At 52.5% G+C, this 25,707-nt stretch overlaps 2 protein-coding genes and 2 pseudogenes across 4 annotated transcripts in view; 3 read left to right on the forward strand and 1 right to left on the reverse strand.

Moving 5' to 3' along the window:
• LOC311167678 (HLA class I histocompatibility antigen, alpha chain G-like) overlaps positions 1-2,280 on the forward strand; it is a gene marked incomplete at both ends in the record, with an annotated part of 246,883 nt that extends 244,603 nt beyond the window's left edge. The window contains 3 exons of the mRNA XM_084228735.1: positions 658-1,004; positions 1,303-1,547; positions 1,992-2,280. Of these exons, the coding sequence (XP_084084861.1) occupies positions 658-1,004; positions 1,303-1,547; positions 1,992-2,280 (881 nt within the window). The remainder of the gene's footprint in view (positions 1-657; positions 1,005-1,302; positions 1,548-1,991) is intronic.
• LOC311167677 (popy Class I histocompatibility antigen, A-1 alpha chain-like) overlaps positions 1-25,707 on the forward strand; it is a gene marked incomplete at both ends in the record, with an annotated part of 424,513 nt that overhangs the window by 370,842 nt on the left and 27,964 nt on the right. The gene's annotated exons all lie outside the window — the stretch shown is intronic.
• On the forward strand, positions 242-2,280 carry LOC311167680 (olfactory receptor 11L1-like; annotated as a pseudogene). Its single transcript has 2 exons — positions 242-1,198; positions 1,992-2,280. The product of its transcript is annotated as an olfactory receptor 11L1-like (transcript).
• The window catches only part of LOC311167681 (lathosterol oxidase-like), an 89,695-nt pseudogene continuing 69,590 nt past the window's right edge, over positions 5,603-25,707 (reverse strand). The window contains exon 4 of the transcript in view: positions 5,603-5,779. The product of the transcript in view is annotated as a lathosterol oxidase-like (transcript). The remainder of the gene's footprint in view (positions 5,780-25,707) is intronic.

Here is a 25,707-nt window from a genome sequence, read left to right on the forward strand (position 1 = left end):
TAGATCTCAGAGAGCCTGGTGAGTGGAGCTTGCTGAGGCCCTCCCCCAACTCTTGCGCCCCTTTCGCCTAATGGGTTGAAATCACAGTGGTCTAAAAGCCAGGTGGAGCCGCGCACGTTCTTCCAGAAAGCTGTCGTGGAGACGGGAGTGCTCGAAGACAGTCTCTCATGTTCCAGATAGCACCGAGGATTTTCATGCCTTGTCCGCAGTGCTTTCCAAGGTCTCTTCCCCTCCGCAGGCGATGGAGCCCCCAAATGTGTCTGCTGTCACTGAGTTTCAGCTGCTGGGGTTCCAGAACCTTCTCGAGTGGCAGTCCCTGCTGTTTGCCATCTTTCTGTTCATCTACGTGCTGACGGTGGTGGGGAATGTCGTCATCATTGCCGTGGCGAGCCATGACCGGCGGCTGCACACGCCCATGTACACGTTCCTCAAGCACCTGTCCTTCCTGGAGGTCTGGGACACCTCCACCGTCGTGCCGCCGCTGCTCGCCGGCCTGCTGTCCCCGGGCCGTGCCATCTCCTTCCCCGCCTGCATGGCCCAGCTCTACTTCTTTGTGTTTTTCGGGGCCACCGAGTGCTTCCTCCTGGCCACGATGGCCTATGACCGCTACCTGGCCGTCCGCAGCCCCCTGCACTACCCCCTCCTGATGCGCCCCAGACCTGCGCCAAGCTGGTGGCCGTCTCCTGGGTGACCAGGGTGGGCACGGGGTCCTGCCCTGCCTGATGATCTTCAGGCTGGACTTCTGTGGCCCCAACCGGATCAACCACTTCTGCGACCTGCCCCTCCATGCGGCTCTCCTGCTCCCGCGTCTACCTCACCGAGATGGTCATCTTCGCCCTGTCCATCGCCGGCTGCGCGTGTGCCTCCTCCCCACCCTCGTGTCCCACGTCTTCATCGTGGCCGCCATCGTAAGGATCCCCTCCGCCTCCGGCCCGCGAAGACCTACTCCACGGCGACTCCCACCTGGCCGTGGTCACCACCTACTCCAGGACCACGATCTCCATGTACGTGCGCCCCAAAGCCCACCTGTCCCCTGAAATCAACAAGATCATTTCCGTCTTCTACACCGTGGTCACCCCACTGCTGAACCCATCATCTACCATTTGAGGAACAAAGACTTCCAAGAGGCCATCAGGAAAGTGATGATGAGGAGGGGCCGCGTCTGGGGCCTCAGAGCACAGGGCAGCTTCTCGCTCAGGTGCGGCCAGTGGGCGGGGCCAGGCGCGGCCCAGTGCGGTGGGGCCCTCGGCGGGCGCTGCCCGGGCTGCAGCAGGTGGGGGCTGCTCCCCGCCCCCCCCCCAGCCCGCCGGCCGCTCGCTGCGGCCCCTGCCGGCCCTGCTGTCCTCGCTCTGCCCTCCGGGGTCCCGCCGTGTGGCCGCGGGCTCCGCACGTTCCGTCCCCGTGCACGGCCGGCCCGAGCTCGTGGGGCCGCGGACAGAAGCCGCCCGGGGGCCCGCGCGGGGTGTCCCGGCGTCGCCCCGGCCCGCGGCAGGCGGCGCAGGGGCGCTTCCAAACGCCAGGCTGGTCTGCAGAGACTCAGATCCCGGGTGTGTGTTGAATGGAATCTTAGGAAAAGCAGTCACGGCGGGAGGAGAGGGCGGGGCGGGTGAAGGGGGCAGAGGCGAGAGATGGACGGGCGGGGGGGGAGGGGGGAGGAGGGAACCGAGGGGGAGGGCGGGAGGGGCGGGGGGGGCGGGGGAGGGACAGGCCGCCGTGGCCCGCGTGGCCGCCCCGTGCAGCTGCCGTCCCCGCCGACTCTGGACCCGCCGTCGACGCGCTGCTGCTGACCGGCTGCCCCTGCCCCTCCCCGGGTGCCTGTCCCCGCCGGCGTGGGGGCCGGGGCGGCCTGGGGCGTCTCTGCCTCGGTGGCGTCTGTCTCCGGCCTGCAGCGGAGGCCGGCAGTGCCCGCGGCGCCCCCGCCGCCCTCCAGCTCGCCCCGGCCCCAGCGCGGGCCGCCGAGCTGCTCCCGCCTCCCCGGGCCCGCCCCCCAGGACGTCGTCGGGCCCGGGCGAGGCCTTCGGGCCGGGTGAGCGTGGACCAGGGCAGCGCGCGAGGGAGGCGGGGGACGGGCGGGCGCGGACCCGCCGCCCAGAGGCCCGAGAGGCCGAGGCCGGGGCCCGCCAAGGGGCAGCGCGAGGGCGCACGGGGCGGCGGACGCCCAGGACCGGCCAGGGCCCCCCGGCCGCCGCTTCCCGCCCGCCGCTCACCGCGGGCGCCGGCCAGCCACGGGGGCCGCCGCGGGCCGCTCGGCGAGAGACACCGGCGCCCGCAGCTGCGTGAGTGGTGGGGCGACACCTGCAGCAAGCAACGCCCTGAGACCCCGGGGAGCCTTCGGGGGCCGCCAGAGAAGAGGCGGGGCCTGCAGCCCGCGCCCCCGCCCGTATCCGAGCGCCGCCAGCCCTGCTTATAGCTGCTCTCAGGCTGCCCCGCCCACACAGCTGATTGGACTGTTTTTCAATCCTGCGGCTGATTGGACCGTTTAGCACCAGTCAGCTGGTAGCTCACACCTGATTGGGCCAGCCCACAAGCCGGGAAGCACAGGTTGCATAAAAAGGCGCTGAGGCGCCGGTCGGCTCTGGCCCCGCTGCCCGGATGCCGGGGCCGGGCGTGGGGCGGGGCTTGGCCAGGCTCTGCGGGGAGTAGCGGGAGGGGTGACCCGCCGCGCCCGGCGATGCCCAGCGGTGGTCAGCGGCCTGCCAGGCCAGCGCTGTGGGCCTGTCCCTGACCCCCTGCCCTGGCGCCCGCTGTACGGGGAGCAGGCGGGGCTCCCTGCGGACCGAAGAGAGACCTGCGGGCTGAGGCGGGGCTTCCCCGGGTCAGGTCGGGGTGGCGCTGGGGCTCGGAAATCCTCGGGGTTCCCGGGAACAGGACGCGCCCCTGAGCTAACCTGGGGCCGGGCCGGGGCTTCTCGGGCTTGACTGAGCGCGGGGCCGGGGCGGGCGGCTGCGTGGACCTGCTGGGCGGGGGGTGAGGGGCGGGCGTGGGGGCTCCGGGGGCGCCATCCCGCGGCAGCCGGGACGCACGGGGCCCTGCGGGGCCGGGAGACGCGTGGGTCGCGAGGAACGCTGCGAAGGCGAAGGCGCCCGCGCGGGCTGCGGGTCGGGCGAGGGGCGCGGCGGGGGCGCCCGGGGTGCCCGAGTCCTCGGCGGAGGGGCGTCCCTGCGCCCGGCGCCCCCGCCGAGCCCGCACCGAGGCCTGAGGACGCGCGGGCGCGGTGCCCGGTTCCGCCTGGCGAGTTGCCTGCGTCCGCCCTGGCGCCGCGGTCCGTGTCCTGGGCGCCCGGGGCGCAGCCCCCCGCCCCCGCTCTTTGGGGCACGGAGTTCTGTGACACCAGCCCCGTCGCCCGAGCCCGTCCCCCGCGAGGTCCGGCTCCGCGCGGCCGGGGCGGGGGGCGCAGCCCAGGTGGCCAGGGGCGCTGCTTCCCCCTGGGCGCGCCGACCCCGGAGCCGCCGGGAACGCTCCTCCGCCGGCGGGGGCCGCGGGGCGAGCCGGGCCTGACCCCCGGGCGGGCGGACGCGCCCTGGGCGCTGCCCTGTCCTCTGCAGCCAGCCCGGCCGAGCCGCGGGCCCGGGATGTTCTCGGAGGCTCGGACGCGCGCCCGCCCGCCCCTCGGGCTTCTCTGCGGCCCTGGAGGAGGGTCCTCGCCGGCCGGGCCGGACAGGCGGCAGACGGACCCAGGGGCCCGAGGAGCTGAACCTGCGGGGCGGGGGCGCCTCGGGAAGCACCCGCGGTTTTTGAAAAAAGACATTTATTTATTTATTCATGCGCACAAGAGCCGGGGTGCAGCCAGCGGCAGGGGTGGGGGTGGCGGTGGGGAGACTCCCCAGGACAGCGAGGGGCGGAGCGGGCGGATGGGCTGAGGCGCCGCTGCGGGACGGCGGGGCCGGAGCGTCGGCTGCCCCTGGGGTCTGCGCCTGGCCGACCCACTCGGCGCCCGCCTGAGCCTCGGCCCGCGCGCCCTCGGCGCTTCCCGCCTCGGAGCTGGACTTGGGGACTCTGGGGCGCGTCCCTTAACGCCCGCCTTGGCGCTGCTTCTCCTGATTTTCCCTGCAGCCCCCCACCCCTTGCGTGGAGGGGACCCCGCTGCGCCCACCCCGCCTGCGTCCAGTCCTCCGGGCGCGTGACCCGCGAGGGGGGTGGTGCGCGGGGAGCGCCAGAGCCCCTCGGAGCGGGGGCCTGGGCCTGGGAACTGAAGCGGTGGGCGGAGAACACTCGTCTCAGGGGCGTCCCGTTCACCCCTCACGTTGGGTCCTCACCGGACACACCCCCTTCTGCTAGCTGGTTCCCCTCACCGCCCCCCTCCCCATCAGCTCCTGGCGGGACCTTCCCCACAGGGGACAGACAGAGGCTGCCAGGGAGCCGAGGGGCCCCTTTGGTGTCTGCAGCGCGCGCCAGCGCCTCCTCCGCGGCTCCTCACCCGGGCGCCCTGGCAGGGTGAGCAACGAGTGCGCACCCCGGTCCGCCCCATCACCCCCTCCCCAGCGCGCCCTGCTCTGGGGCTCCCCTGCGGGGCGCGGCCATAGTTTCGCAGTTGAGCGTGGCCCCACGATGGGTCTCAGTCCCCCAGGCCCCCCCCTCCGTCACGGGTGCCCCCAGGCGCCCCAAGGAGCCCAGGAAGACCCCGGGCGCGCCGCGGGCGCTGAGGAGGCGCCCAGTTCGCCTAATGAGCCCTGGGCCTCACAGGGGCGGTTTGGAAAGGGGGGGCTCCGCGCTCCGCTGTCCCCAGCGCGCCTCCCCTGCGCTCCCTCCGCGCGGCCGGGATAGCTGTGCCCCAGGATGGGAGGAGACCCCGGGGACCCCAGGGGCGACCACAGACACCAGGAGGGCTCCGGACTCGCCTGAAAGACCGACCTGCGCCGTCCCCGGCTCGAGCTGCTGTCCCGGGTCCCATGGGGACTCCAGCAGGGCGCGGAGTCCCCAGCCCGGACCCGGGCCCGGTGGGCGGAAGCGCCCCCCCAGCCCCCGGCCCACACCCGCGCAGGGGACGGGCAAGGCCGCCTTACCGGGCGAGGGGAGCGGGGCGGGGAGCCTTGCGGTCAGCGCCGAGCTCCCCGGCCGCGGTCACCCCGTCCCCCCAAGACCGTAGTCACCTCCCCGCCCCGGGGAATCCCTCGCGTCCACCGCGCCCCTCACTGACGGAACAGGGGTCGCTGCCCCCCCAACCCAGGGCGGGCCCTGACCAGGGGAGGCGGCGTCTACGCGGACCGGTCTCCCGCGGGGTACCCGGCCTGGCGGGGGCGGCGGCCTGAGGCTCCTCCCCTGCCTCGAGTGTGGCCCCGGGCTCCTGCACCACACGGACTCCAGATGGCGGGGGTGTCGGCTCCCTGCTGCGCATCCTCCCTCCTCTGGGCTCCTGCCCGGCTGTCGGCTCCCCGAGAGGGCGGGATGGGGGCCCAGGGGGGCCCTGGAGGGGCCGAGAGCGCGGGCAGGCCCAGCGCCCAGGGATGGCCGGTCCACGCCGGCCGGGGCGCCACACCTGCTGGACGCACGGCTGGGCGGCTCTGGGGCCTGAGCCCCTGGGCAGACGAGCAAGGTCCGGGAAGTGGGGCGCGCGCAGAGCGGCGCGGGGTGCGGGCCTTTCCTAAACCGCGGTGCAGCAGGGTCAGCCCAGGACGCTGCCCGCGGCGGAGCTGCCCCTGCCGCGGGCCAGGAAGGGCCGGGAGCCCTGGAAGCTGCTCGGCTCCGGCTCGGGGGCGGCCCTCGAAGGGCGGGGCCGGGAACCCCCCTTTCCGGCAGCTGTGGGGCCGGCGGGGCAGAGCTGGTGGGTGGGTGGCAGGCGCTGCCAGGGCAGCAGAGCCATGGTGGGGGGAGGGGGTGGCCTGGCGCTCCAGCTCGATTTCAGCTTCGGTCTCCACAGTGACCCACGCCCCTGCGCGCGCGAGAAAACAGGAGGCGAGTTCTGCTTCCCGCGGTCCAGCTTCTTGTGGTCAATAATTATCTTCCTTCCTTTTTAGCTTTTGATACTTTCTAGTGAATTTAAGTTCGTAATGTATTTCTTGACCTTCTATATCAACAGTTGGAATGTACGACTTCTGGCACATTGAGAATTTATAAAAATGTTATTTAATACCCACAACTGTGCTAGCAGCAAGTTAACATGATAAAAAGAAATAGTGAGATAAATCATTTAGTAACGCCAAGTAAGAAAAAAAAATCAGAAATCAATGGTTTTAATTGTGATTAAATGTTTGAATTCATACAACTCAAAGCAGTTAATGTTTTATTAACTTATATATCTAATTACGTTGTACAAGGTTGGCAAAAATGTTGGCAGTGAAGAGTATGTGTTTAGAATGGTCTGATCCAGTTTCTTGTTCAATACACACACTGGATTCTCATTATATTCCATAACGTTTATTGACCAGTGTAACAGCATCATGAATTAATGTTAAGAGTCACTTATCAGCACTAAAAATAAAAAGGCCAATCACTTAAAAGAGCAGTAGGCCGTTGTCAGCCCAGAAGCTCAAAGGTCAGGATTCTGCCACCTCTTCTACCGCCCCTGGCTGGTCTCCAGATTTGCCTGGTTCCACCTGGAACTCCCCCGGGCTGGACGCAAGGTTAGCCTGACTCAGCCCCTCCCAGGTGAGTGAGAGTGACTGAATGTCTGATATCCAATTGGAACTGCATTTCATCATGAAATATTTGGTGTGAAATTTTCAAGTATGGAACATCACAGATGGGAAAGTAAAGGATGATGCAGTCAGCGGAGAGGAGTTGAGGCCAGACAGCAGCCACACCCACGGGGCACTTCACTTCCCAAATGAGATCTTCTTCAAATCCTTTGCATGTCTATGAACACACCAAATGATAGTGTTACTTTTTGCGCATAAATCCGATGGCTTTTTTCACTTCAACGAGTTCATAAAAATGCAGACACTCTGTGTGAGATTCCTGTTGATGACCTGCCCAGCCAGGGCATTGTCCTGCCATTCCCACCCGCCCACTCTAGGTGATGAAATAAATGGGGACAACACTCCTGTGAAGTGTGGTGTGAGTCATGGATGGCATCCCTAACACATTTCTAGGAATATTAGATACGAGGTAGACTACTAGCTACCGTTTTGTTTTGAGCAGATTGTTTCTCAAAAATTCCCACCCAATGATTTTTGTAATATTTTAGTAATTATACTGCACAGGAACTTAACTTTCTTATTTCTGCTGTCCACCAAGCGCTGAGTGTGTTTATGGTAAATGTGGTGACACCCATACCAGAGCTTCCAGAGGGTCTCCACCACATCACGTGTGTGGGTCCTTCTCTACAGTGGATCGCAACTGCTCAGATTCTAACTTGGACCCTAAGACCTTGTTTATGCTGTGAAGGCCTCACTCACTAAGTACAGGGGCCTCTGTCCTACCATGACCCCTGATCCCACATGTGACCGTGAGGGTCAGTGACATTAGAGGGGAAGCCGCCTTAGAGACTGGAGATGCTGCCCCAGGGACAACTAAGATGACAACAGATGAAACTGCTGCTGACAACTGCTGACAACTGAGATGAAACCCAGCCATCTTCTCTCTTGGCCGGGAGCTACAGAAATGGAGAACAGCAAAGAGTGGCTGAAAGTTCAGTTACTCCAGTATACACGGAATATCACATGGCACCTAAGAGGTAAAAAGAGCAACAACTAAAACTAAGGGTATATGAAGTTATGTTAATATGATGATGGTAAAGGGAAATGTATAATTATTGTGACAAAAATCCACAGCATTTGCTTTTATATATTCTCTTTAAAAATGATTTCTTTCCTTATTAAACTACCATTTTACTTGCTCTCAAGTAAAATGAGCGGGAATGAACGTTTACAAAGGAAATTAAACCCTCTTGATAGAGCATGGTCAGTGGTCAGATTGTATAAGTGGGGAATTAGCCTGCAATCATATGTGCTTTCCTCCCTTCTGGTCCTCTTTTATGGCCACTTTCTTCTTCGGGTAGTTTGCTGGAGTCGTCCGTTTATCTTCCGTGTCCCAGTTCTCACTGGGACCTGCCGCTTTTCCTCCCTATTAACTTTTTTGAATGGGAGATCTTACTCACAGCGTCTTCTCGCCGCCATGTTGCTCCGCCCCTCCTGTTAGAATTTTTTAATGTCTTCCGTGACCTTGCTCTTCCCTCCTCTTGGCTCCCTGAATCTCTCTGATACCCCAGCATTCGGGAACTGAGGGGGGATATTCTGGATATGTAGCCTGGCCTCCACTTAACAATCTCCCCCAACTCTCTGCCATCCGCAGCATCAAGACAAGACCTGTAGGACCTTTAATGGAAAGGAACTTTAATACAGTTAGTGTGCAACAAAGACAAAGGAAAGAATAAAGTTTCCAAATCAAGCACCCAAAGTCACCATCCCCTTGTGGGTAAATGTTCAGCCAAACAGGGTTGGCCCAAGCAGGGCCTGAAAGCCTGTTACTGTCTAAAGCACCTCCTGGCGGGGACCCATAGAAAAGGGGGGACAGGGCTGACAAGTCTGGAAGGAAAAGAGCAAAATCAAGGTAGAAGCTGCCATTGTCACCTCCCATGGATTTCTCACCCACACCTGTGTAACCCAGTCCAAGGCCAAGAAGCAAGCGCAGCTTCTTCACGTGTCTCTGCCCCATGTGCCTCCCCCAGGTCTCCTTCTGGCTCCATCCTGCTTCCATCCTCCTCAGCCTCCTCTCCAGATGCTTCTTTCTGTTCAGCTTCACCCTCCTTAGATGGGGCAGGAACCTGGACCCTCCCCTGGGTACCCCCCCATTACAGTCCTCTCCGTCACCAGCATGTACATGTGTGTGGTTGACACAAGCCCTGCAAGGACGGGCAAGGCCCCGGATGTGCACAGTTCCCTGGGCAGTTACAGGCCAGCACTGCTGCATCTCCCTAGGGGAGAGAGACGCTCCAGCTCCCCAGTGAGAGCCCTTGTCACCCACACAGACCTTCCCCCTCAGTGTCCCCTGTGCCGCCCCTTCCCTGCCCGGTCCTCTCTGGCTCTCCCTGCACCCCTTTCCGCCTCTGTCCCCTAAAGTCCCCATTTCCATCCTCTGCTTTTCCAGGAGTCTCCCCATCCTCCTAGCCAGTGCCCTGGGGGCTCTCCTAGGCCCCTCCCCTCATCCAAGGATGGAGAATGTCAGGTGATTCCCAGGAGGAGGGGCTTTCATCCTTGGAAGCAGAGGAAGAAACAAATTCAGGGACCCAGGAATCTAAGTTTCCATCCCAAGAGACTGAGGCGACCTATATATTTGGGGATTTGCCCAGAACCTAGGAACCAGTTGTCATGTCCTGAAGACCACTGGAGACTAAAAAGGACACTTAATCTGACACAGCACTTGGACACCCCCTTGTGAGCAGATCCCTGTCCTGCCGCTGGGGGCCCAGGGAGCCTGGGGAGGGCCTGGCTGAGCAGGACAAAGGGCGGCTCTGGGCTCCTGTGCTCAGCCCTGTGGCCACACGGGGGCGCTGCCGCGCTGCTCCGGATTCTGGTGGAGCCTCCAGGACGGGGCGGGGGCTGAGGTGGCCAGAGTTGGGGGTCCTGGAGGGCGGCGTCCTGGGGGTGAGATGCTCTGTGAGGAGTCAGAGCAGCAGGGCTCAGAGGAAAGGAGACTCCGGAGCCTGCCCTGTGTGTGAGGTTTCCGTCTTTTCTCCCAGAACCCCTCTCTCCAGGCCCCGGATGATGATGCCTGGGAAAACTGGAAAAGAGAAAATTTTTCACTTCTACAACCTATTCAATATTGAGGGCATTACAAAAAAATAACATTTAGGGCCTCCCTGGCGGTTCAAGGGGTTAAGACGCAGCACTATGCAGCTATCCGCAGCCACTGCGGCATAAGTTTGATTCCCCAGCCAGGAAGCTGCCCACATGGCGCAGCAGACCTCTCCTGACTCGCTCCCTTCTCCCCTCAGCAGTGTATTTCAGTCGGTCTGCCTGTTCTGCTCCCCACTCTGTCTCTGGTTAATCCTCTCACCTCCACATTTCTGGCCTGCACCCCAGTTCTTGTATGCATAAATAAATCTTCATAAAAAAATAAATTGATCTTTAAAAAAAAAACATTTAAAGAATACTGTTAGATTTATAGAAAAGTTGCAAAGGTAGTACAGGTATTGTTTATCCCACACCATTTCCATTTTGTTAACATCCTACATGAATACTTTTATTTTTTTACAACTAATGCAGCAATGTTGACATAATTACTAAATGCCATACTTTCATTAGTTTTTGCTAATGTCCATTTTATTCTCCATAATCTCATCCAGTTTGCCTGGATGACAGTTTCTCAGACTTTCCTTGTTTTTAAAACATTGACACTGGTGAAGAGTGATGTTTGGGAGAGGTGTTGGGATCACAAGTCTTGGGTCACCTCTAAGAAAAGCTTCACCAGAGTCCTCCTTTCAGTGGCTTGTGGGCACACACACACACACACACACACACACACACACACACACACAAAAGGAAAGAAGAAGCAGCTGCAGATGCCGGCAGGCAGGAGGAACTGCCCCTGGAGTGGGCGGGTGTGTGAGGAGAAGCCTGCAGGCCCCAGGCGGAGCCTTGGGAGCAGAGCTGTGTCTTCCCAGGGCAGAAAGGGCCCTGAGGTAGTGTTCTGGTTGGGAGGGCTCATTCCTTTGTGGGATTGTCATCTGTCATTAAATTAATTACTTCTATGGTGTGACTAGGCTGATTTGTCAGGAGCAGCGAGTCTCTGCAAAGGCTCCATCCCTGTATCCCACCTCTACTCTGCGCCTCCTTATACTTCCTGCAGCATCTGATACTTGCTATATCAGTTGGCCCAAAACAATTTTTATTTCTATAGTTGGTTTAATAACTGTGCTAATCACTTCTACCTCCACCTCTAGTTTTTTTTTTTTTTAAAGATTTATTTTATTTATTTATGCAAGCACTGGGTACAGTCAGAAGTGCGGGAGGGTGAGAGAATTCACCAGAGCCAGAGCAGAGAGCAGACAGGCAGAAGGACCGAAGTACACTGCTGAGGGGGAGCAGCGGGCGGCAGGAGAGGTCTGTGTGCCATGTGGGACCCTCCTCCAGTGGCCGGGGAGCAGCCGGGGATCGAACCAGCGCTACAGAGGCTGCGGGCAGCTTCATAACCCAGCGCTCAACTGCTGCACCACTGGGGAGGCCCTCCACCTCTAGTTTCTGGTCATGTGACCCCTGCACCCTAAATTTTCTACTCTTAGCCTCCATCAAGGAGCACTGCTCAGGGCTATTGTTCTTCAACTTAGGGTTTTGTTTTTTTTTTTTTTTGGACTGGGACTCTGGGTTTAGGGAAGCAGACCCCAGGGGTGCAGGGCCATTGTCCACTCAACACGTCAGTGCTCATCATGTCCACCTGACTCATCACTGATGGTGTTAACCTTCAATGCCAGATTAAGGCAGTGTTACCCAGATACCACCTTACACCTGTGAGAATGACCCATTGAAGTGTGTGGAGAAAAAGGAATTCTGGTGGTGGGTCAGAATGGAGACTAGTCCTGTTAGCCAGCAGAATAAGGGGTTCTTAAACCTGTGCACTCCACATGAGTTATGTCATCAGCTGCATAAAGACAAAACATACTCTAATGCATAACACCTTCGTTAGAAAAGAAAATTAATACAAATCAGTGTGCAATAGAGAATTAATGTGCAATAGCAAAAGAGAAGAAAAGGAATATAGGTAGAATAGTTCCCAAGTGAAGCACCCAAAGTTACCCGTCCCCTCATGGGTAAATGCCCAGCCAAACAGGCTTGCCCAAAGCAGGCCAGCTGAGGCCCAAAGGCCTGCCACAAGGTGAAGGCATCTAGTGGTAGAGACCCATGGGACAGGGGTAGGAAATGCCAGACAAGTCTGGAAGGAAAAGAGAAAAGTCAAAATCCACAAAAACATAAGAGCAGCCATTGTCAGCCTCCCCTTGAGTCTCTCATGCACGTCTTTGTCTCTTTCACGTGTCTCTTTCCATGTCCCCAACTCCTTGGCACAAGTCCAAGCCTGAGGAGCCAGAGTGGCTTCTTCTTGGAATGTCTCTCTGCTCCATGCGCCTCCTCCAGTCTCCTCTCCCCATCGTGCTCCACGTCTTCCTCCTCTTCCTTGGCTTCTCCTCCCTGCTCAGCCCCACCTTTCCTGGGGCGGGGCAGGACACCTGGAACCTCCCTTTTCTATGGAGAGCACATGGTACAGTCCTGCCCCTGTGGAGAACAAACGAGGGTTCCTCAAAATATTCAAAATAGACCTGTCACCCGGTCAGGGACTCCATTCCTTGGTATTTATCCAAAGAAGGTAAAACACTAATTCCGAGGAATATGCGCCTCCTATGGTCACTGCAGCGCTGTCCACCATAACCAAGCTATGGACACAACCTAAGTGCCCAACGGCAGAGGAGGGGATAAAGAACACAAGCTTTATACCCAGTGGAATACTACCCAGCTGTGAAAAAGATGAAATATTGAATTTGCAACAACATGGATAAATGTGGATGGGATGACGCTAAGTGCTGCACCTCCCCCTGCAGTGACCTTTTGCGCAGTCTCTCAACCCTGAGACGGCCTCATCGTTCACTGCTGTGCTGGTCCGCGGCAGCTAAGTGAAAAAGTTTGGAGGCGAAAGTTAAATACTGGATGATTTTATTCATATGTGAAATATAAAGAAACAAAGCAGGGACTGGTAAAACTAAACCAAAACAAACTCTAGAACTGTAACTGCAAAACTGAAGCTATGGGGTGGGTGAGAGCAAGAAACAAGGTAGGAAGAGGGTCCCATGGACTGTGGTGGAGGACTATGGGGGCCCTTAGGTGGGTGGGAAGTGATAATGAACATCTGAAGAGGGTGACCCTGTGCCTCGCACACATGCAGTGTGTAAACCAGTGTTACCTCAACTGAATAATACAATGAGGGGAAAAAAGAAAAGTTCTTAAGCAAAAGAAAAAAATTAACTGGTCTTCTCCATCAATCACCGGCCTCAGGACTTTGCCTTTGCCTCCTCACTGTCATGCAGGCTGAGGGGCTGGTTTTCCACAAGGGCAGAGGCAGGAGGTACAGGGACTCCTGGGGCTGCTCAGACACCGCTGGGTAGAGACACTGCAGAGAGGGCGGCTCTGAGGGGACCAGAGACAGAGGGTCAGAGTAACCCCAGTGCTGAGCGAGGATCTGGTTCCCAAGGAGAGGGGAGTGTGTGTGTGTGTGTGTGTGTGTGTGTGTGTGTGTGTGTGTGTGTGTAACAGCAGAGACAGGATACACAACATAAGATGATGGGAAGTCAATTAACATCAAGCTCCAGAATAAATTAATTCAAATCACACACAGAGTAGAGAGTGTCAGAACAACAACTCAGTAAATACAGTTCCACGGAGAAGCAGTTTTTGAGCAGGACTGAAAAAGCATTGGGCCTGAAGAGGAGGAGGAGGTTTAGAAATACCTAATGTTTGGCTTGAGGTGGAAGGAGCTGGGCAGGAACCCCTCCAGGCCCCGCCCACAATATGGTGGCACCTTCACCCTGACAGCTCCCTCCCCCAAACCCCAATTTTTCTCTCCTTTGGAGTCACCATAGAAAACCCACTGGCCTCAGAGTTAGGGAGAACCATGGGCTGCAGCTACTTTCTCTCTAGACCAGAGCTGGAGGGAGCCGCACAGGGGGAGGGGGGAGTGTGTGCCCTGCTGGCCTGGTCCAGGGGCAGGATTAGCCCAGGTCACCCCAGTTACTGAGCTGAGCCTTTGTCCACAGTCCAGGAAGGGAGGGAGAGATGGAGCAGGGTCTGCCTCAGCTCCTGGAGGAAGGTGTAATGTTAGGTGGGTGAACTTAGGTTTCTTTCTCATTCTGGGCTCCTCCATCTCCCCAGATATACCCCTCCATGTGTAGCAGGGAGAGGATCTCAGATAAACCCAGGCTGGATCCCGCACCTCCCTCCCCACTATCGTGTTCAGGATGAATCCCCTTGTATTCATGGCCACACTGGAGGAGAGCACAGAAAGTTAAGTATTATTATTGTATTCGCAAGTGATTAGAAGTAAGATTTTTTTACTATAAATGCTCTTTTATTTTTGTTGTTGCTGTAACAGTGCTGTGCAATCAGAAAAAAACCTGGGAGAGGGAGAAAGTGTGGACTTGAGTTTTCATGATGCAAACAAAAAAAAAAAAAAAAAAGGAAAAAAAGCCAAAAATGAAAATAAGACAAACATGGATTATTCAGTTTAACCCATGACACCCTGGAAGTTGCCAGATATCATGATCCCAGAGCAATTAATGTCTGTGGGGAGTGAGACTCAACACCCCGGCCCAGGAAACACAGTGCGGGATGCAGGGCTCTGACCAGCCCAGGGCCCCCCTGCTGTGGCAGCTGCAGTGAGGAAGGGTCTCTGAGCTGAGGAGTCTGGGAACTCAGTGTGGTCACGTCCACTGGAAACATCCAGAGTGAGGTTGGGTCATCTTAGTGACAGCTGCCTCACTACCAGCCCAGGAAGTCCTACTATTGATAAGTCGAATTTAAAAAATTCCTCCCTGGAGGGAAAGTGTCAGGGAAAGGTGGTGGTGTCCATGCAGGCCCTTCCCTCACAGCCCGGCCCAAGGAGAGTCCCCGAGTGTCTCCTCAGGGGCCTCTGCTGCCTCCTCTAGTGAGCAGAGGACTCACATCACGGGGGAGGGACACCTGCCCTGCCATGTCTTCCCTCCTGGGGATCCTGTGGGGAGTGAGCCCCTGAGCACGTGTGCAGACAGCTCGGGACCCAGCACAGGGAGTGCTTGATCCTGAGGGCTCCTGGGCCTTTGTGGGAAGGAACTTGAAATATAATTAGGTCTCCCCAGCTTCTCCTGGAGCTCCCAGAGGGACAGGGCTGTGCACACAAGGGGAGCCGCATCCAGAGTAAGGTTCTGTGTCTTAATTGTCTCCCCAAGAGGACATTGCCTGCTCCCTAGAAGCTTCCTGGAGTGCTTGGATATCTAAATAACATTAAAATATTACGAAAATCGAAGCCTCCACCATCTGGGCGTCTAGCTCATCCCAAACCTGGCATTTATCCGAAAGACAGGCATCCTAAGACATTCAGGCACCCGAGCTCAGAACGCCCCACCCATTGCCTTCTCAAAACAGCATCATGCCTTGAGAACATCTTACCGACAAGGTAAAGGAAGGCTAAGGCCTAGGGTAAGGCAAAACTTAATTCTTTGCTCCCTCTAAGGAGCCATGTGGAATGGGGCATGGTGAGAACCTGAGGTTTAAGGAAAACCCGGCGTTTGGGGATGACCTGACAGTTTGACTTATAAGTTATGGTTTTCAATAGAGAATAATTGAACTTAAAAGAGTGTTCATAAGTTTGTTTAATCGCCACTGGGTGGTAAAAACATCCATCGTGATGTTGGAAAACGATGCCTCTGGTGTGTTTCAGTCCCTAAACTGATGTTTGCAGGAAGTTTGCCTTTTCTTTCTTCTGTGCTGCACCCCCCCCCTGCAGTGACCCTCAGGGCTAATGGCTGTTGCCATGGTCCCTGAGGTCCGGCGTGGGCAAGGAACCATGCGCGCAGGGGGAGAACAGCAAACTCCCTAAGATGCAGAGAAGCCGAATGCCTGCCAATAAATAATGACCACCAGAAGCTGCCACAAAGATGATTAAAAGAAATGCTGACCACCTGGAACCTTATCTCGCTTTCTCAAGGCCCACAAACTTTATTCTGCTACAACTGTCTTTCTAAAATCTTTCCTTTTTCTGGTCATTGATTGCTAATTAAAAAACATACATAATTTAATAATTAGGCTAATGCAAATGAAACATTACTAAACACTGTGTTATAATAGAATTGTTAGTTTAATAATCTTTCTATTATGTGCTTAACTTTAGTACCTTTGATATTAACTGCATTATAAAATAAATTCACCCATGACAATTAATTATGAGTAAAAATGATAGTTAGTGCAACTAGAAAATAATTATATAAAACAGTAGAAAGAATTTATAGCCTGTCCAATTAGGAATGAGGCTAGGTCCAGATGTAACTTCGGACATAAATCACTGCCCTGTCAATTAAGCTAAGCCTATGAGCAAACTGATCTCTTTGATGTTCACTGTTCCTATGCTTTTAGAAAAACATATATATACTGACCACTAGCTTAATAAAGACGCACTCAGATTTTCACTCTCTTGAAGTGTGTCTGTGTGTCATTTATTCATCGAATCCCTGACCACCCTGCGCAGTCTCTCAACCCTGAGACGGCCTCATCGTCCATCGCTGTGCTGGTCCGCGGCACTTCTGGATTGTAGAATCAAGTGCCAGGTATCAACTTTTATTCAATTTTTTTCCCAGTGGGAAATTTTCTTCAATTCTCAAGTCAGAATTTACTAATATTTGAAGCTGCTGTCACCTGATGATTTTGGAACGGATTTCCCCAACCTTCTTCATTCCAGTACACATTTCAAAATCCTTCATACTTAGAATCTTCACCCTGAAGATTTCCTCTGTGAGGGCTGTGATAACCGACTCTTTGAAATAGAAAGTTGCGGGCCTCCCTGGTGGTGCAGCGGGTGGAGCACTGCGCTGTGAAGCTGTCCGCAGCCTCTACAGTGTGCGTTCGATTCCCGGCCGCCCAGGGAGAAACCCACATGGCACGGCAGACCTCTCCTGCCTCTCCCGCTCCTCCCCTCAGGAGTGTCTTCTGTCTGTCTGCCTGTTCTGCTCCCCACTCTGTCTCTGGTGATTTCTTTCACCCTCCCAAGCCTCTGACTGTACTCCAGTTCTTATATAAATAAATAAATATTTAAAAAGAAATAGAAAGTTGCCTATATTTTCCAAAATTCAAATCATAATTCATAAAAGGGCTTCAATCACTTCCCCCACCTCTCAAAAACACTGTCTCAATTCCTTCCCACTGCACGGTCTGGTTAGGAACCGAACCAAACTATATTAAGGACAATTATAAATGAAAGACTTGAAACAGTGGATCAGAGGGAGGGATAGTGACGGAAAGAAAATTCTGAATAAACGGCATCATTCCTCATAGGGCCCAAATCAACCTTTGGAACACATAAGCCAATTTAATTCCTCTTGTTATCTCTCATAAGTGAGAATTTTGTGGCAATACCAAATGCCTGAGAGTTTAGGACATTTTTTCTTTCTTTTTCTCCAAGTGGGAGTTGGAGTTATCTGATTTCAGCAAGGTTGGAGGATGGTGTGTGAGGAGAGCAAGAGGTTCCAATGGAGCTCAGATTGAAGTCCAGCCCTTGCTATGCAACTAGTGGGCTCTGCTCATGCCTTGACACTTCTTTTGACAAGGTAAAACTTCTATTTACTTCCATAGGGAAGGGTTTGCTTTCTGGGTCTGCTTTCATGTGTAGATGTCTAAAGTGAGAAATCCCACCTTGTCTCATTATTTGTACTCCCATTTTTACTGTGTTTCTCTAATTATATTATGTAAATATCACACATTCATTGTGAACAACTCAAACCATTTATAAAATATGAAACTTCTGAAATATAAAAATGTAATTAAAAATATCTTGTCATCTTACCATAATAATAAACATTAATATTTTGGTGACATTTTTGCATGCATCTCTTTACATATCTATGTGTTTTTAATAAACAGCATTTAGCATAAATGATAATTTTCCTGTGGATACCTTTCCACACCCATCTCAGCAGCTTAATCCCCATCTCCATTTTCCCCAAGTAACAAAAACTTAGCTAGAACAAAAACTTGAGATTTTGCATGTGGATACTTTATTTGGGTTCATTACCATGGGAACAGGAAACATAAAGCAGGGAGTGGAAGAAAAGTTGATACCAGGGAGCTTTACTGACCTGGGTACTGCCATGGGCAACTGGGGTTCAATCTCCCTGACAAATAAGGTGCAACTGGACTAAGGTGGTGGAAGTTGATACCTGCATGAAACTGCTTACTATGATACAATCAACTATAGCAGTAAAAAGGTGAACTGAAGGGATAGAAGACATGAGGTCTGAGAAATGTCCAATACAGTCTACTCCTTACACCACTCAGATCTTTTCATGGGCTCTGTGGAGTCCAGTCAGTCACAGGGTCTTTGATGTGGTGGCCAGTGACAAGCTCTACAAAAGATCAGTTAATGGGCCAAGCCTCCACAGATGCATGTGGTCACAACACCATTATTAATGTGCTTTGTCTCTTTCCCACACAGCCATTCCAGATTCCCCTCCCCCTGGAGCAAACCTACATTCTTCATCCCTGCAGAGTGGGAGGCTGAGTCCCTCACCCCCATCAGGACATGGTTGCTGCATGGCCTCTTTGTATTTCTACTTGGCAAGAAGCCCCAGTTCTCCAGAGTTTCTGCACGTGCTCATTTCTTTCTTTTTTTTTTTTTTTTTAAATCGGTGCTTCTCAAACTTTATTTTATTTTTTTTTATAAATTTTATTGTTATATTCCCCATACAATTGCAGCCCCCCATTCTGACCCCAATCCCTCCCCTCCCGCCCCCGCCCCCGCCCCCCTAAAAGTGTCTCTGGTTCATAGTTTTTTGTTGATTTTGATTTTCACTTTCTTATAGTTATTCATTTTCCTGGTCCCTTATTTAAGTTTTCTAGATTCCTGCTATGAGTGAGACCATCCGGTATTTTTCTTTTTCTTTTTGGCTTATTTCGCTGAGCATGATCCCTTCCAGCGCCATCCATGTTGCAGCAAATTGCATGTGTTTATCTTTTTTGAATGCTGAGTAATATTCCATGGTATATATGTACCACATCTTCTTGATCCAGTCATCTATTTTTGGGCATTTGGGTTGTTTCCAAAGCTTAGCTATTGTAAACAGTGCTGCTATAAACATAGGGGTGCAGGTGTTCTTTGGAATTGATGTTTCTGTGTCCTTTGGGTAAATACCTAGGAGTGGAATTGCTGGGTCATATGGAAGCTCTATGTTTAGTAGGTCCAGAAATCTCCACACAGCTTTCCACAGTGGTTGGACCAGTTTGCACTCCCACCAACAGTGCAGAAGAGTTCCTTTTTCTCCACACCCTCGCCAACATTTGTTGTTGCTAGTTTTTTTAATATGTGCCATTCTCACTGGTGTAAGATGGTATCTCATGGTAGTTTTGATTTGCATTTCCCTGATGACAAGTGATGTTGAACATTTTTTCATATGCCTGTTGGCCATTTGCATTTCCTCTTCAGAGAAGTTTCTTTTAAGCTCTTCTGCCCATTTTTTGACTGGATTATTTTCTTTGTTGTTGTTGAGTCTCATCAGCTCTTTGCAGATTTTTGTGATCAGTCCTTTATCATTAGTGTTGGGTGCAAAAATGTTCTCCCAGTTGGTGGGGTTTCTCTTTGTTTTTGTTATTGTCTCATTTGCTGTGCAAAAGCTCTTTAATTTGATATAGTCCCAGCTGTTTATCTTTGCCTTCACTATCACTGCTTTGGGTGATGTGTCTGTAAAGATGTCTTTGATGTGCAAATCACGTAGTGTTTTGCCTATATTTCCTTCTATATATTTTATGGTTTCAGGTCTTATGTCTAGTTCTTTAATCCATTTTGAGTTGATTTTTGTGTATGGTGTGAGGTGGTGGTCAAGCTTCATTCTTTTGCATGTAGCGACCCAGTTTTCCCAGCACCATTTATTGAACAAACTTTCTTTGCTCCAATGCATATTCTTTGCTCCTTTGTCAAAGATTAGTTGACCATAAATCTGTGGGTTTATTTCTGGATTTTCTATTCGATTCCATTGGTCTGTATGTCTGTTCTTGTTCCAATACCATGCAGTTTTGATGATTATGGCTTTGTAGTATAGTTTGAAGTCTGGGAGTCTGATGCCTCCATTCCCTTCTTTTTTTTTCAGGAGAGCTTTGGCTATTCGGGGTTTTTTGTGATTCCATATGAATTTCATCAATAATTGTTCTATTTCTTTGAAGAATGACATTGAAATTTTGATTGGAATAGCATTGAATCTGTATATTGCTTTTGGAAGGATGGCCATTTTAATAATGTTTATTCTTCCAATCCATGAGCAGGGGATGTCTCTCCATTTCTTTGTGTCTTCTTCTATTTCTTTTAACAGTGTTTTATAGTTTTCTTTGTATAGGTCCTTTACCTCTTTTGTTAGATTTATTCCCAAATATTTGATTTTTTTTTGTTTCAATAACAAAAGGGATGGTCTTTTTGATTTCTTCTTCTTCAGATTTATTGTTTGTGTATAGGAAGGCTACTGACTTTTGCGTGTTGATTTTGTATCCTGCCACTTTACTGAACTGATTGATGAGTTGAATTAGCTTTTCTGTGGAGTTTTTGGGGTTCTCTATGTATAATATCATATCGTCTGCAAATAGTGATAGTTTGACTTCTTCTTTTCCTATTTTGATTCCTTGGATGTCTTTCTCTTGTCTTATTGCCCTGGCTAGGACTTCCAGTATTATATTGAAAAGCAATGGTGAGAGTGGACATCCTTGTCTTGTTCCAGATCTTAATGGAATTGCTTTCAGCTTTTCACCATTGAGAATGATACTGGCTGTTGGCTTGTCATAGATGGCCTTTATGATGTTGAGGTATGTTCCTTGTATCCCAAGAATTTCAAGGGCTTTTATCATGAATGGGTGTTGCACTTTGTCGAAGGCTTTCTCAGCATCTATTGATATTATCATATGGTTTTTATACCAATATCCTAAATGTATGGGATGCAGCAAAAGCAGTAATAAGAGGAAAATATATAGCAATAGAAGCTCACATCAAGAAACAAGAAAGAGGGCCTCCCCGGTGGCGCAGCGGTTGAGCACTGGGTTGCGAAGCTGCCCGCAGCCTCTGCGATGCCGGTTCGATCCCCGGCTGCTCCCCGGCTCCGGAGGAGGGTCCCACATGGCGCGCAGACCTCTCCTGCCGCCCGCTGCTCCCCTCAGCAGTGTACTTCGATCCTTCTGCCTGCTCTGCTCCCCGCTCTGGCTCTGGTGAATTCTCTCACCCTCCCGCACTTCTGACTGTACCCAGTGCATGTATAAACAAAACAAACAAACAAATAAAATAAAGAACGCAAAGAAACAACCTAATCTCGAAGCTCAAAGATCTAGAAAAAGAACAACAAAAAAACCCCAAAACCAGTAGAAGAAAAGAAATAATAAAAACCAAAGCAGAAATAAATGAAATTGAAACTAAAAAAACAATCCAAAAGATCAATGAAACCAAGAGCTGGTTCTTTGAAAAAATCAATAAAATAGACAAACCCCTAGCCAGGCTCACAAAGGAAAAAAGGGAGAAAACACAAATAAACAGGATCATCAATGAAAGAGGAGAAATCACAACGGACACAGCAGAAATCAAAAGAATAATCAGTAACTACTATGAACAGTTATATGGAAACAAGTTTAACAATCTAGAGGAGATGGACAAATTCCTACAACTCTACAATCACCCAAAACTAGATAAAGAAGAAATAGAACACCTAAACAGACCAATTACAATTAGCGAAATTGAAATGGTAATCAAAAACCTCCCCAAAAACAAAAGCCCAGGACCTGATGGATTTACAAATGAATTCTACCAAACATTCAGAGACGAATTAGTGCCTATCCTTCACAAACTCTTCCAAAAAATTGAGAAGGAAGGGACAATACCAAACACGTTCTATGAAGCCAACATTACACTAATACCAAAACCGAACAAGGACAACACAAAAAAGGAAAACTACAGGCCAATCTCCCTAATGAACACTGATGCAAAAATCCTCAATAAAATTTTAGCTATCAGAATCCAACAATGTATCCATAAGATAATTCACCACGACCAAGTTGGATTCATTCCAGGGGCACAAGGATGGTTTAACATCCGAAAATCAATCAACGTTATCCAACACATCAACATTTATTATTACATTGTGCAGCAGCAACCCTAGCTCCTCATAGTAATCAGGGTCAATTATTCTGAAAACAATAACAATAGAGTTCATTATGGCTCACTGGCTCAAGGAATATAAATGCTTAGGCAGTAGATATAACATCAAATCTAGCAGAACCTTGCTGGTACAAATATGCCTCCCAACTTCCCACCTCACATCCCTGGAGAGCCTCTAAACTAATAGGGTGAATGCGTGGGGTGAGAAGGATAAATTCCTCCAGTGGATCATTAGGAGTAATGGTGAGAGTGGCTGATCCTTCTTCACCTCTTAGTTGCAGGATCCATGCTTTCTCGATATTGGAACACAGATTATATATTGGCCATTACTCAATGTGTATAACACATGTTGAAAGCTGCCTACCACCATCTCAGAGTGTTTTGCCCAAGATAAAATGTTAAAAGTTTTTAATGTCTCTCCTCCTTCAATTATGCTGTCAACTTCCAAGTGACATGCTGTGTGGTAGAATCAGTGATTCCTGCAGACATGCTGCCAATGTCATACTTATTTCACCATAAAACGTGCCCCTTATCAGAGGCAATGTTATATAGGCTCTATGCTGGTGAATCAGGCAATCTGTTGGCTCTTGAATGGAGATGCTGGCAGTCAGGGAAGGGAATCTTACATCCAGAATGGATGTCAATTCTTGAGAACACATCACTCTCCATAACAGGGTAAACTGAGTGAAGAAATCCACCTGTTTCCATGTAGCTGTCTGGTCTACTTAAGTGATGTTATCACAGCAAGAGCTTGACTGTGATTTCTTTGACTGGAAATCTGGGCATTCGTGAGTGACAGTGACTTATGAATCTCCCATGATGAGAAAAAACTCATGCTACTGGACTCAGGTATGATCAAATCACCCTTGATCTCGATTTCTATGACTTTCAGGGACTGTTGAATAAGCCCTGGGGTGACCAACGAGAGAGGCTGAGTGTTATCCACACAAAGGGGATATTATCTGTGGTAGGTGCTCTCTGAGGTGAGAACTCACATGAGACACAAAGGTCTTACACCCTGTGTCCACTCCCATGGACAAAAATGCCTCATTTCCTAATTTCCTTTGACGTTCATCTTCTCATCTTGCTCCTTCTCAGCACTGAATCATTCAGAAAGTCACAAGCCACTGCCAGGAGTCTATTTTATAGCCGTAACGGAGGGAGGTCAACATTGCCACCATTCAAATTAAGTCATCAGGGCACTGCCTGCAGCTCTTGCCAATCCTCACTGTCTCATTGGGTGCTCCTGGGTGAGGCTATTTAATGAAATTGTAGCCCTGGATGTCCCATTACATCTCTAATCTTAATATCTTCCTCCTAAAACATATGTTCTTATAAATGGATGCCCTAAAATGGACTGATATAGACATTAATAATGATTTCTTGATTATACTTATGTAATGACCTATGGCTGATTTGATAGATATTGCTCATTTACAAAACCCTACTGTTTAACTAAAATTCAATATCCCCAATTTTTTTTTTCTTTCGGCATAGGGATAAGAGGATTCAGCAGAGACAGAGTGGGAAGCAGAACAGGTAGATTTACTGAAATACACTGTTAAGGGAGCATCTGGTGAGATAGGAGAAGTCTGCTGAGCCCTAGCAGGGTCAGCTCCCTGAGCTGGCCTAGATTCAGGCCTCAGTGGTGACAGCGCTGAGACTTCACCCCTAGGACACCAGGGAGGCCCAGCAAACCAAATTTGCATTACACCTACCATGTGTACTACCTCTATTGTGTACTTGGGAAGATCCCAGGTCACCACTTATTTGGTTCCTGCTCTGTAAAACGCCCAGGTATAATTCAGAACAGAGACAGCAGACATATGAAGGAATCACTGCCTGAGGGGCCTGGGCAGTGAGTGGTTTGGCTAAAGGGTTTACACTAGTTGTAGATCTTCTGCATAGGCCATAGCAAGAAGGAGGCCAGCACTATGACAGAACTGGACGCAAAAGGAGTGAAAAAATTTGGGTGATACAAAACAAACTTTATTAGTATTTCTATAATGAACAAGAAACCCTGGAGGAAATAAAATGAAAACAATTTGAAATCAATTAGGAAAGAAAGATTTTTGAATTACAAGAGGAGGGCCAGGTGTCAGTGGTTGGAGGGATAGTAGAAGTTAAACAAGGATATGTGGCTAGAGAGGTGGGTGAGGAGAGGTTTGGGGTCAGCGGTGCTTAGTCAGCACCAGAGGTGGGCAGGCAGGACAGGGGTCAGGGGATGGGACCCTGGAGGAACGGCATCAGGTGAGCACCCTCTGCATATGTTGTTCCAGACGAACAGGAGAGCCCAGCAGGCCTGCTGGGTCAGACAGACAATGCCCAGGGTACTGTAGCTGTTCCTGGGCACTCTGAGCTCACTAAACCCCTACATAGCCTGAAACTCCCCAGATTCCAGCAGGATGTCCCCAGGCTGCTGAGCTAATACCAGCCCTGCTGGGGAAACCAGTCCAGGACCTGCAACCTGTGGGACAACCTGCTGGACATAAGCACACACCAACTGTTTGTGGGGAGCCAGGCCCTAGCCAGGCCATAGCAGGCCATGTTGGCAGTGGTGTGTTTACACCAGCCCCACCGTGGGAGACAGGTAGAGGCCAGGATGCTTCAGGAGCTGCCCAGTGTGGGCAGTTCACACCCCACCCCTTCTGGGGAAGCCAAGACTGGCGCAGGATCCCAAAGACTTCTTTGAGGATTTTGAGATAAGAGGAGTGCTGCAGGAGGAACCAGACAATGACCAGGATGCTGCACCCCATGGGGACAGTGCTGAGCTCACTCCACCCCTGCTGGAACAGCCAGGCCCTGGCCAGGAGAATGCAGCCTACGCAAGAGTGTCCTGAGCTCGAACCACACCTGTGGGAGGAAGCCACCTCTGGCCAACATCCTGCAGGTTCAAGTGAGGGTGCGAAGGCAGCAGCAGCCCTGTCTGGGGAACCAGCCCCTGCAGGGATCCTGCAGCACAAGCAGAGACAACCCCGGTGTCTGCTTCTCTCCAATCAGCAACTTGGCTGGGCTCTGGCCTGTCCCATGGGCTGCAGGGGAGCCCGACTGTGCTCCTTGAGAAGCGGCTACAGATGCAAGAGGACAGGCCATCAGCCACACGCCAGATTGCCTCTTGCCTTTTCAAACAGACCACATGCTAGAGCCCTGAGCAGGGACCACCCTAAAATAGGGGGCCCTTGGGATTCTGTTCCTCAAATGAGGCAGTTGCAGATGCCAGGTCAGACTGCTCGTGGTCCAAATCTAGCCCGTGTGGTCTCCTCCAAGAGCCACCTGACCCTACCCCGCCCAGCCGGGCCCATGCACCAGCCTGGGCCACTCACCCTCGGACGGCTCCTCCAGGGATTTCGGGTACTGCAGCCAGTTCCTTTGGACATGTGCCCCAATCTCAAAGTTGCAGGTGCACTTCAACCTGGGCTCTGTGCTGGGACAGATCCCACACTGGGCTGTGGGAGGACAGTCGGGGAATTGCACTCTCTGGATCTCTTCACCTTCCTGGACACAAAAGACCTCCTGGGAGTAAACAGACGCACCTGCTGGGTAGCAACCAGCTGGGGCAAGAGGGAGCAGCCATGACGGTTTGGGTCCCACCACCAGCCAGGCTGGTTCTGGTGTAGACATGAGCAGACTCCTGGGTGGGCCAGACCCTCCTTCCTGGAGCACGCACACACTCACTCTCACTGCACGCACACCCGCACTCACAGGGGGAAGGGAGGGGTGGGGGCATCAGAGTCCTGGCGTTGTCTGACCTGTCCCCAGGGCCCCCCTAGTTACCTGAGGGGCAGTGCTGGTGCTGGCCCGAGGGGTACGCACAGGCTCCTCATGCCTTTCGGCAGAGTGTGACACGAGTTTCGGGGACCTTTTTTGGGTCCACTGCGGGGAGACCTGGGCAAACAGCAAGAAAACGTGGGGCCGGGTCCAGGC

This window comes from Talpa europaea, assembly GCF_964194135.1.
Source record: "Talpa europaea genome assembly, chromosome: 2".
Lineage (NCBI taxonomy): Eukaryota > Metazoa > Chordata > Mammalia > Eulipotyphla > Talpidae > Talpa > Talpa europaea.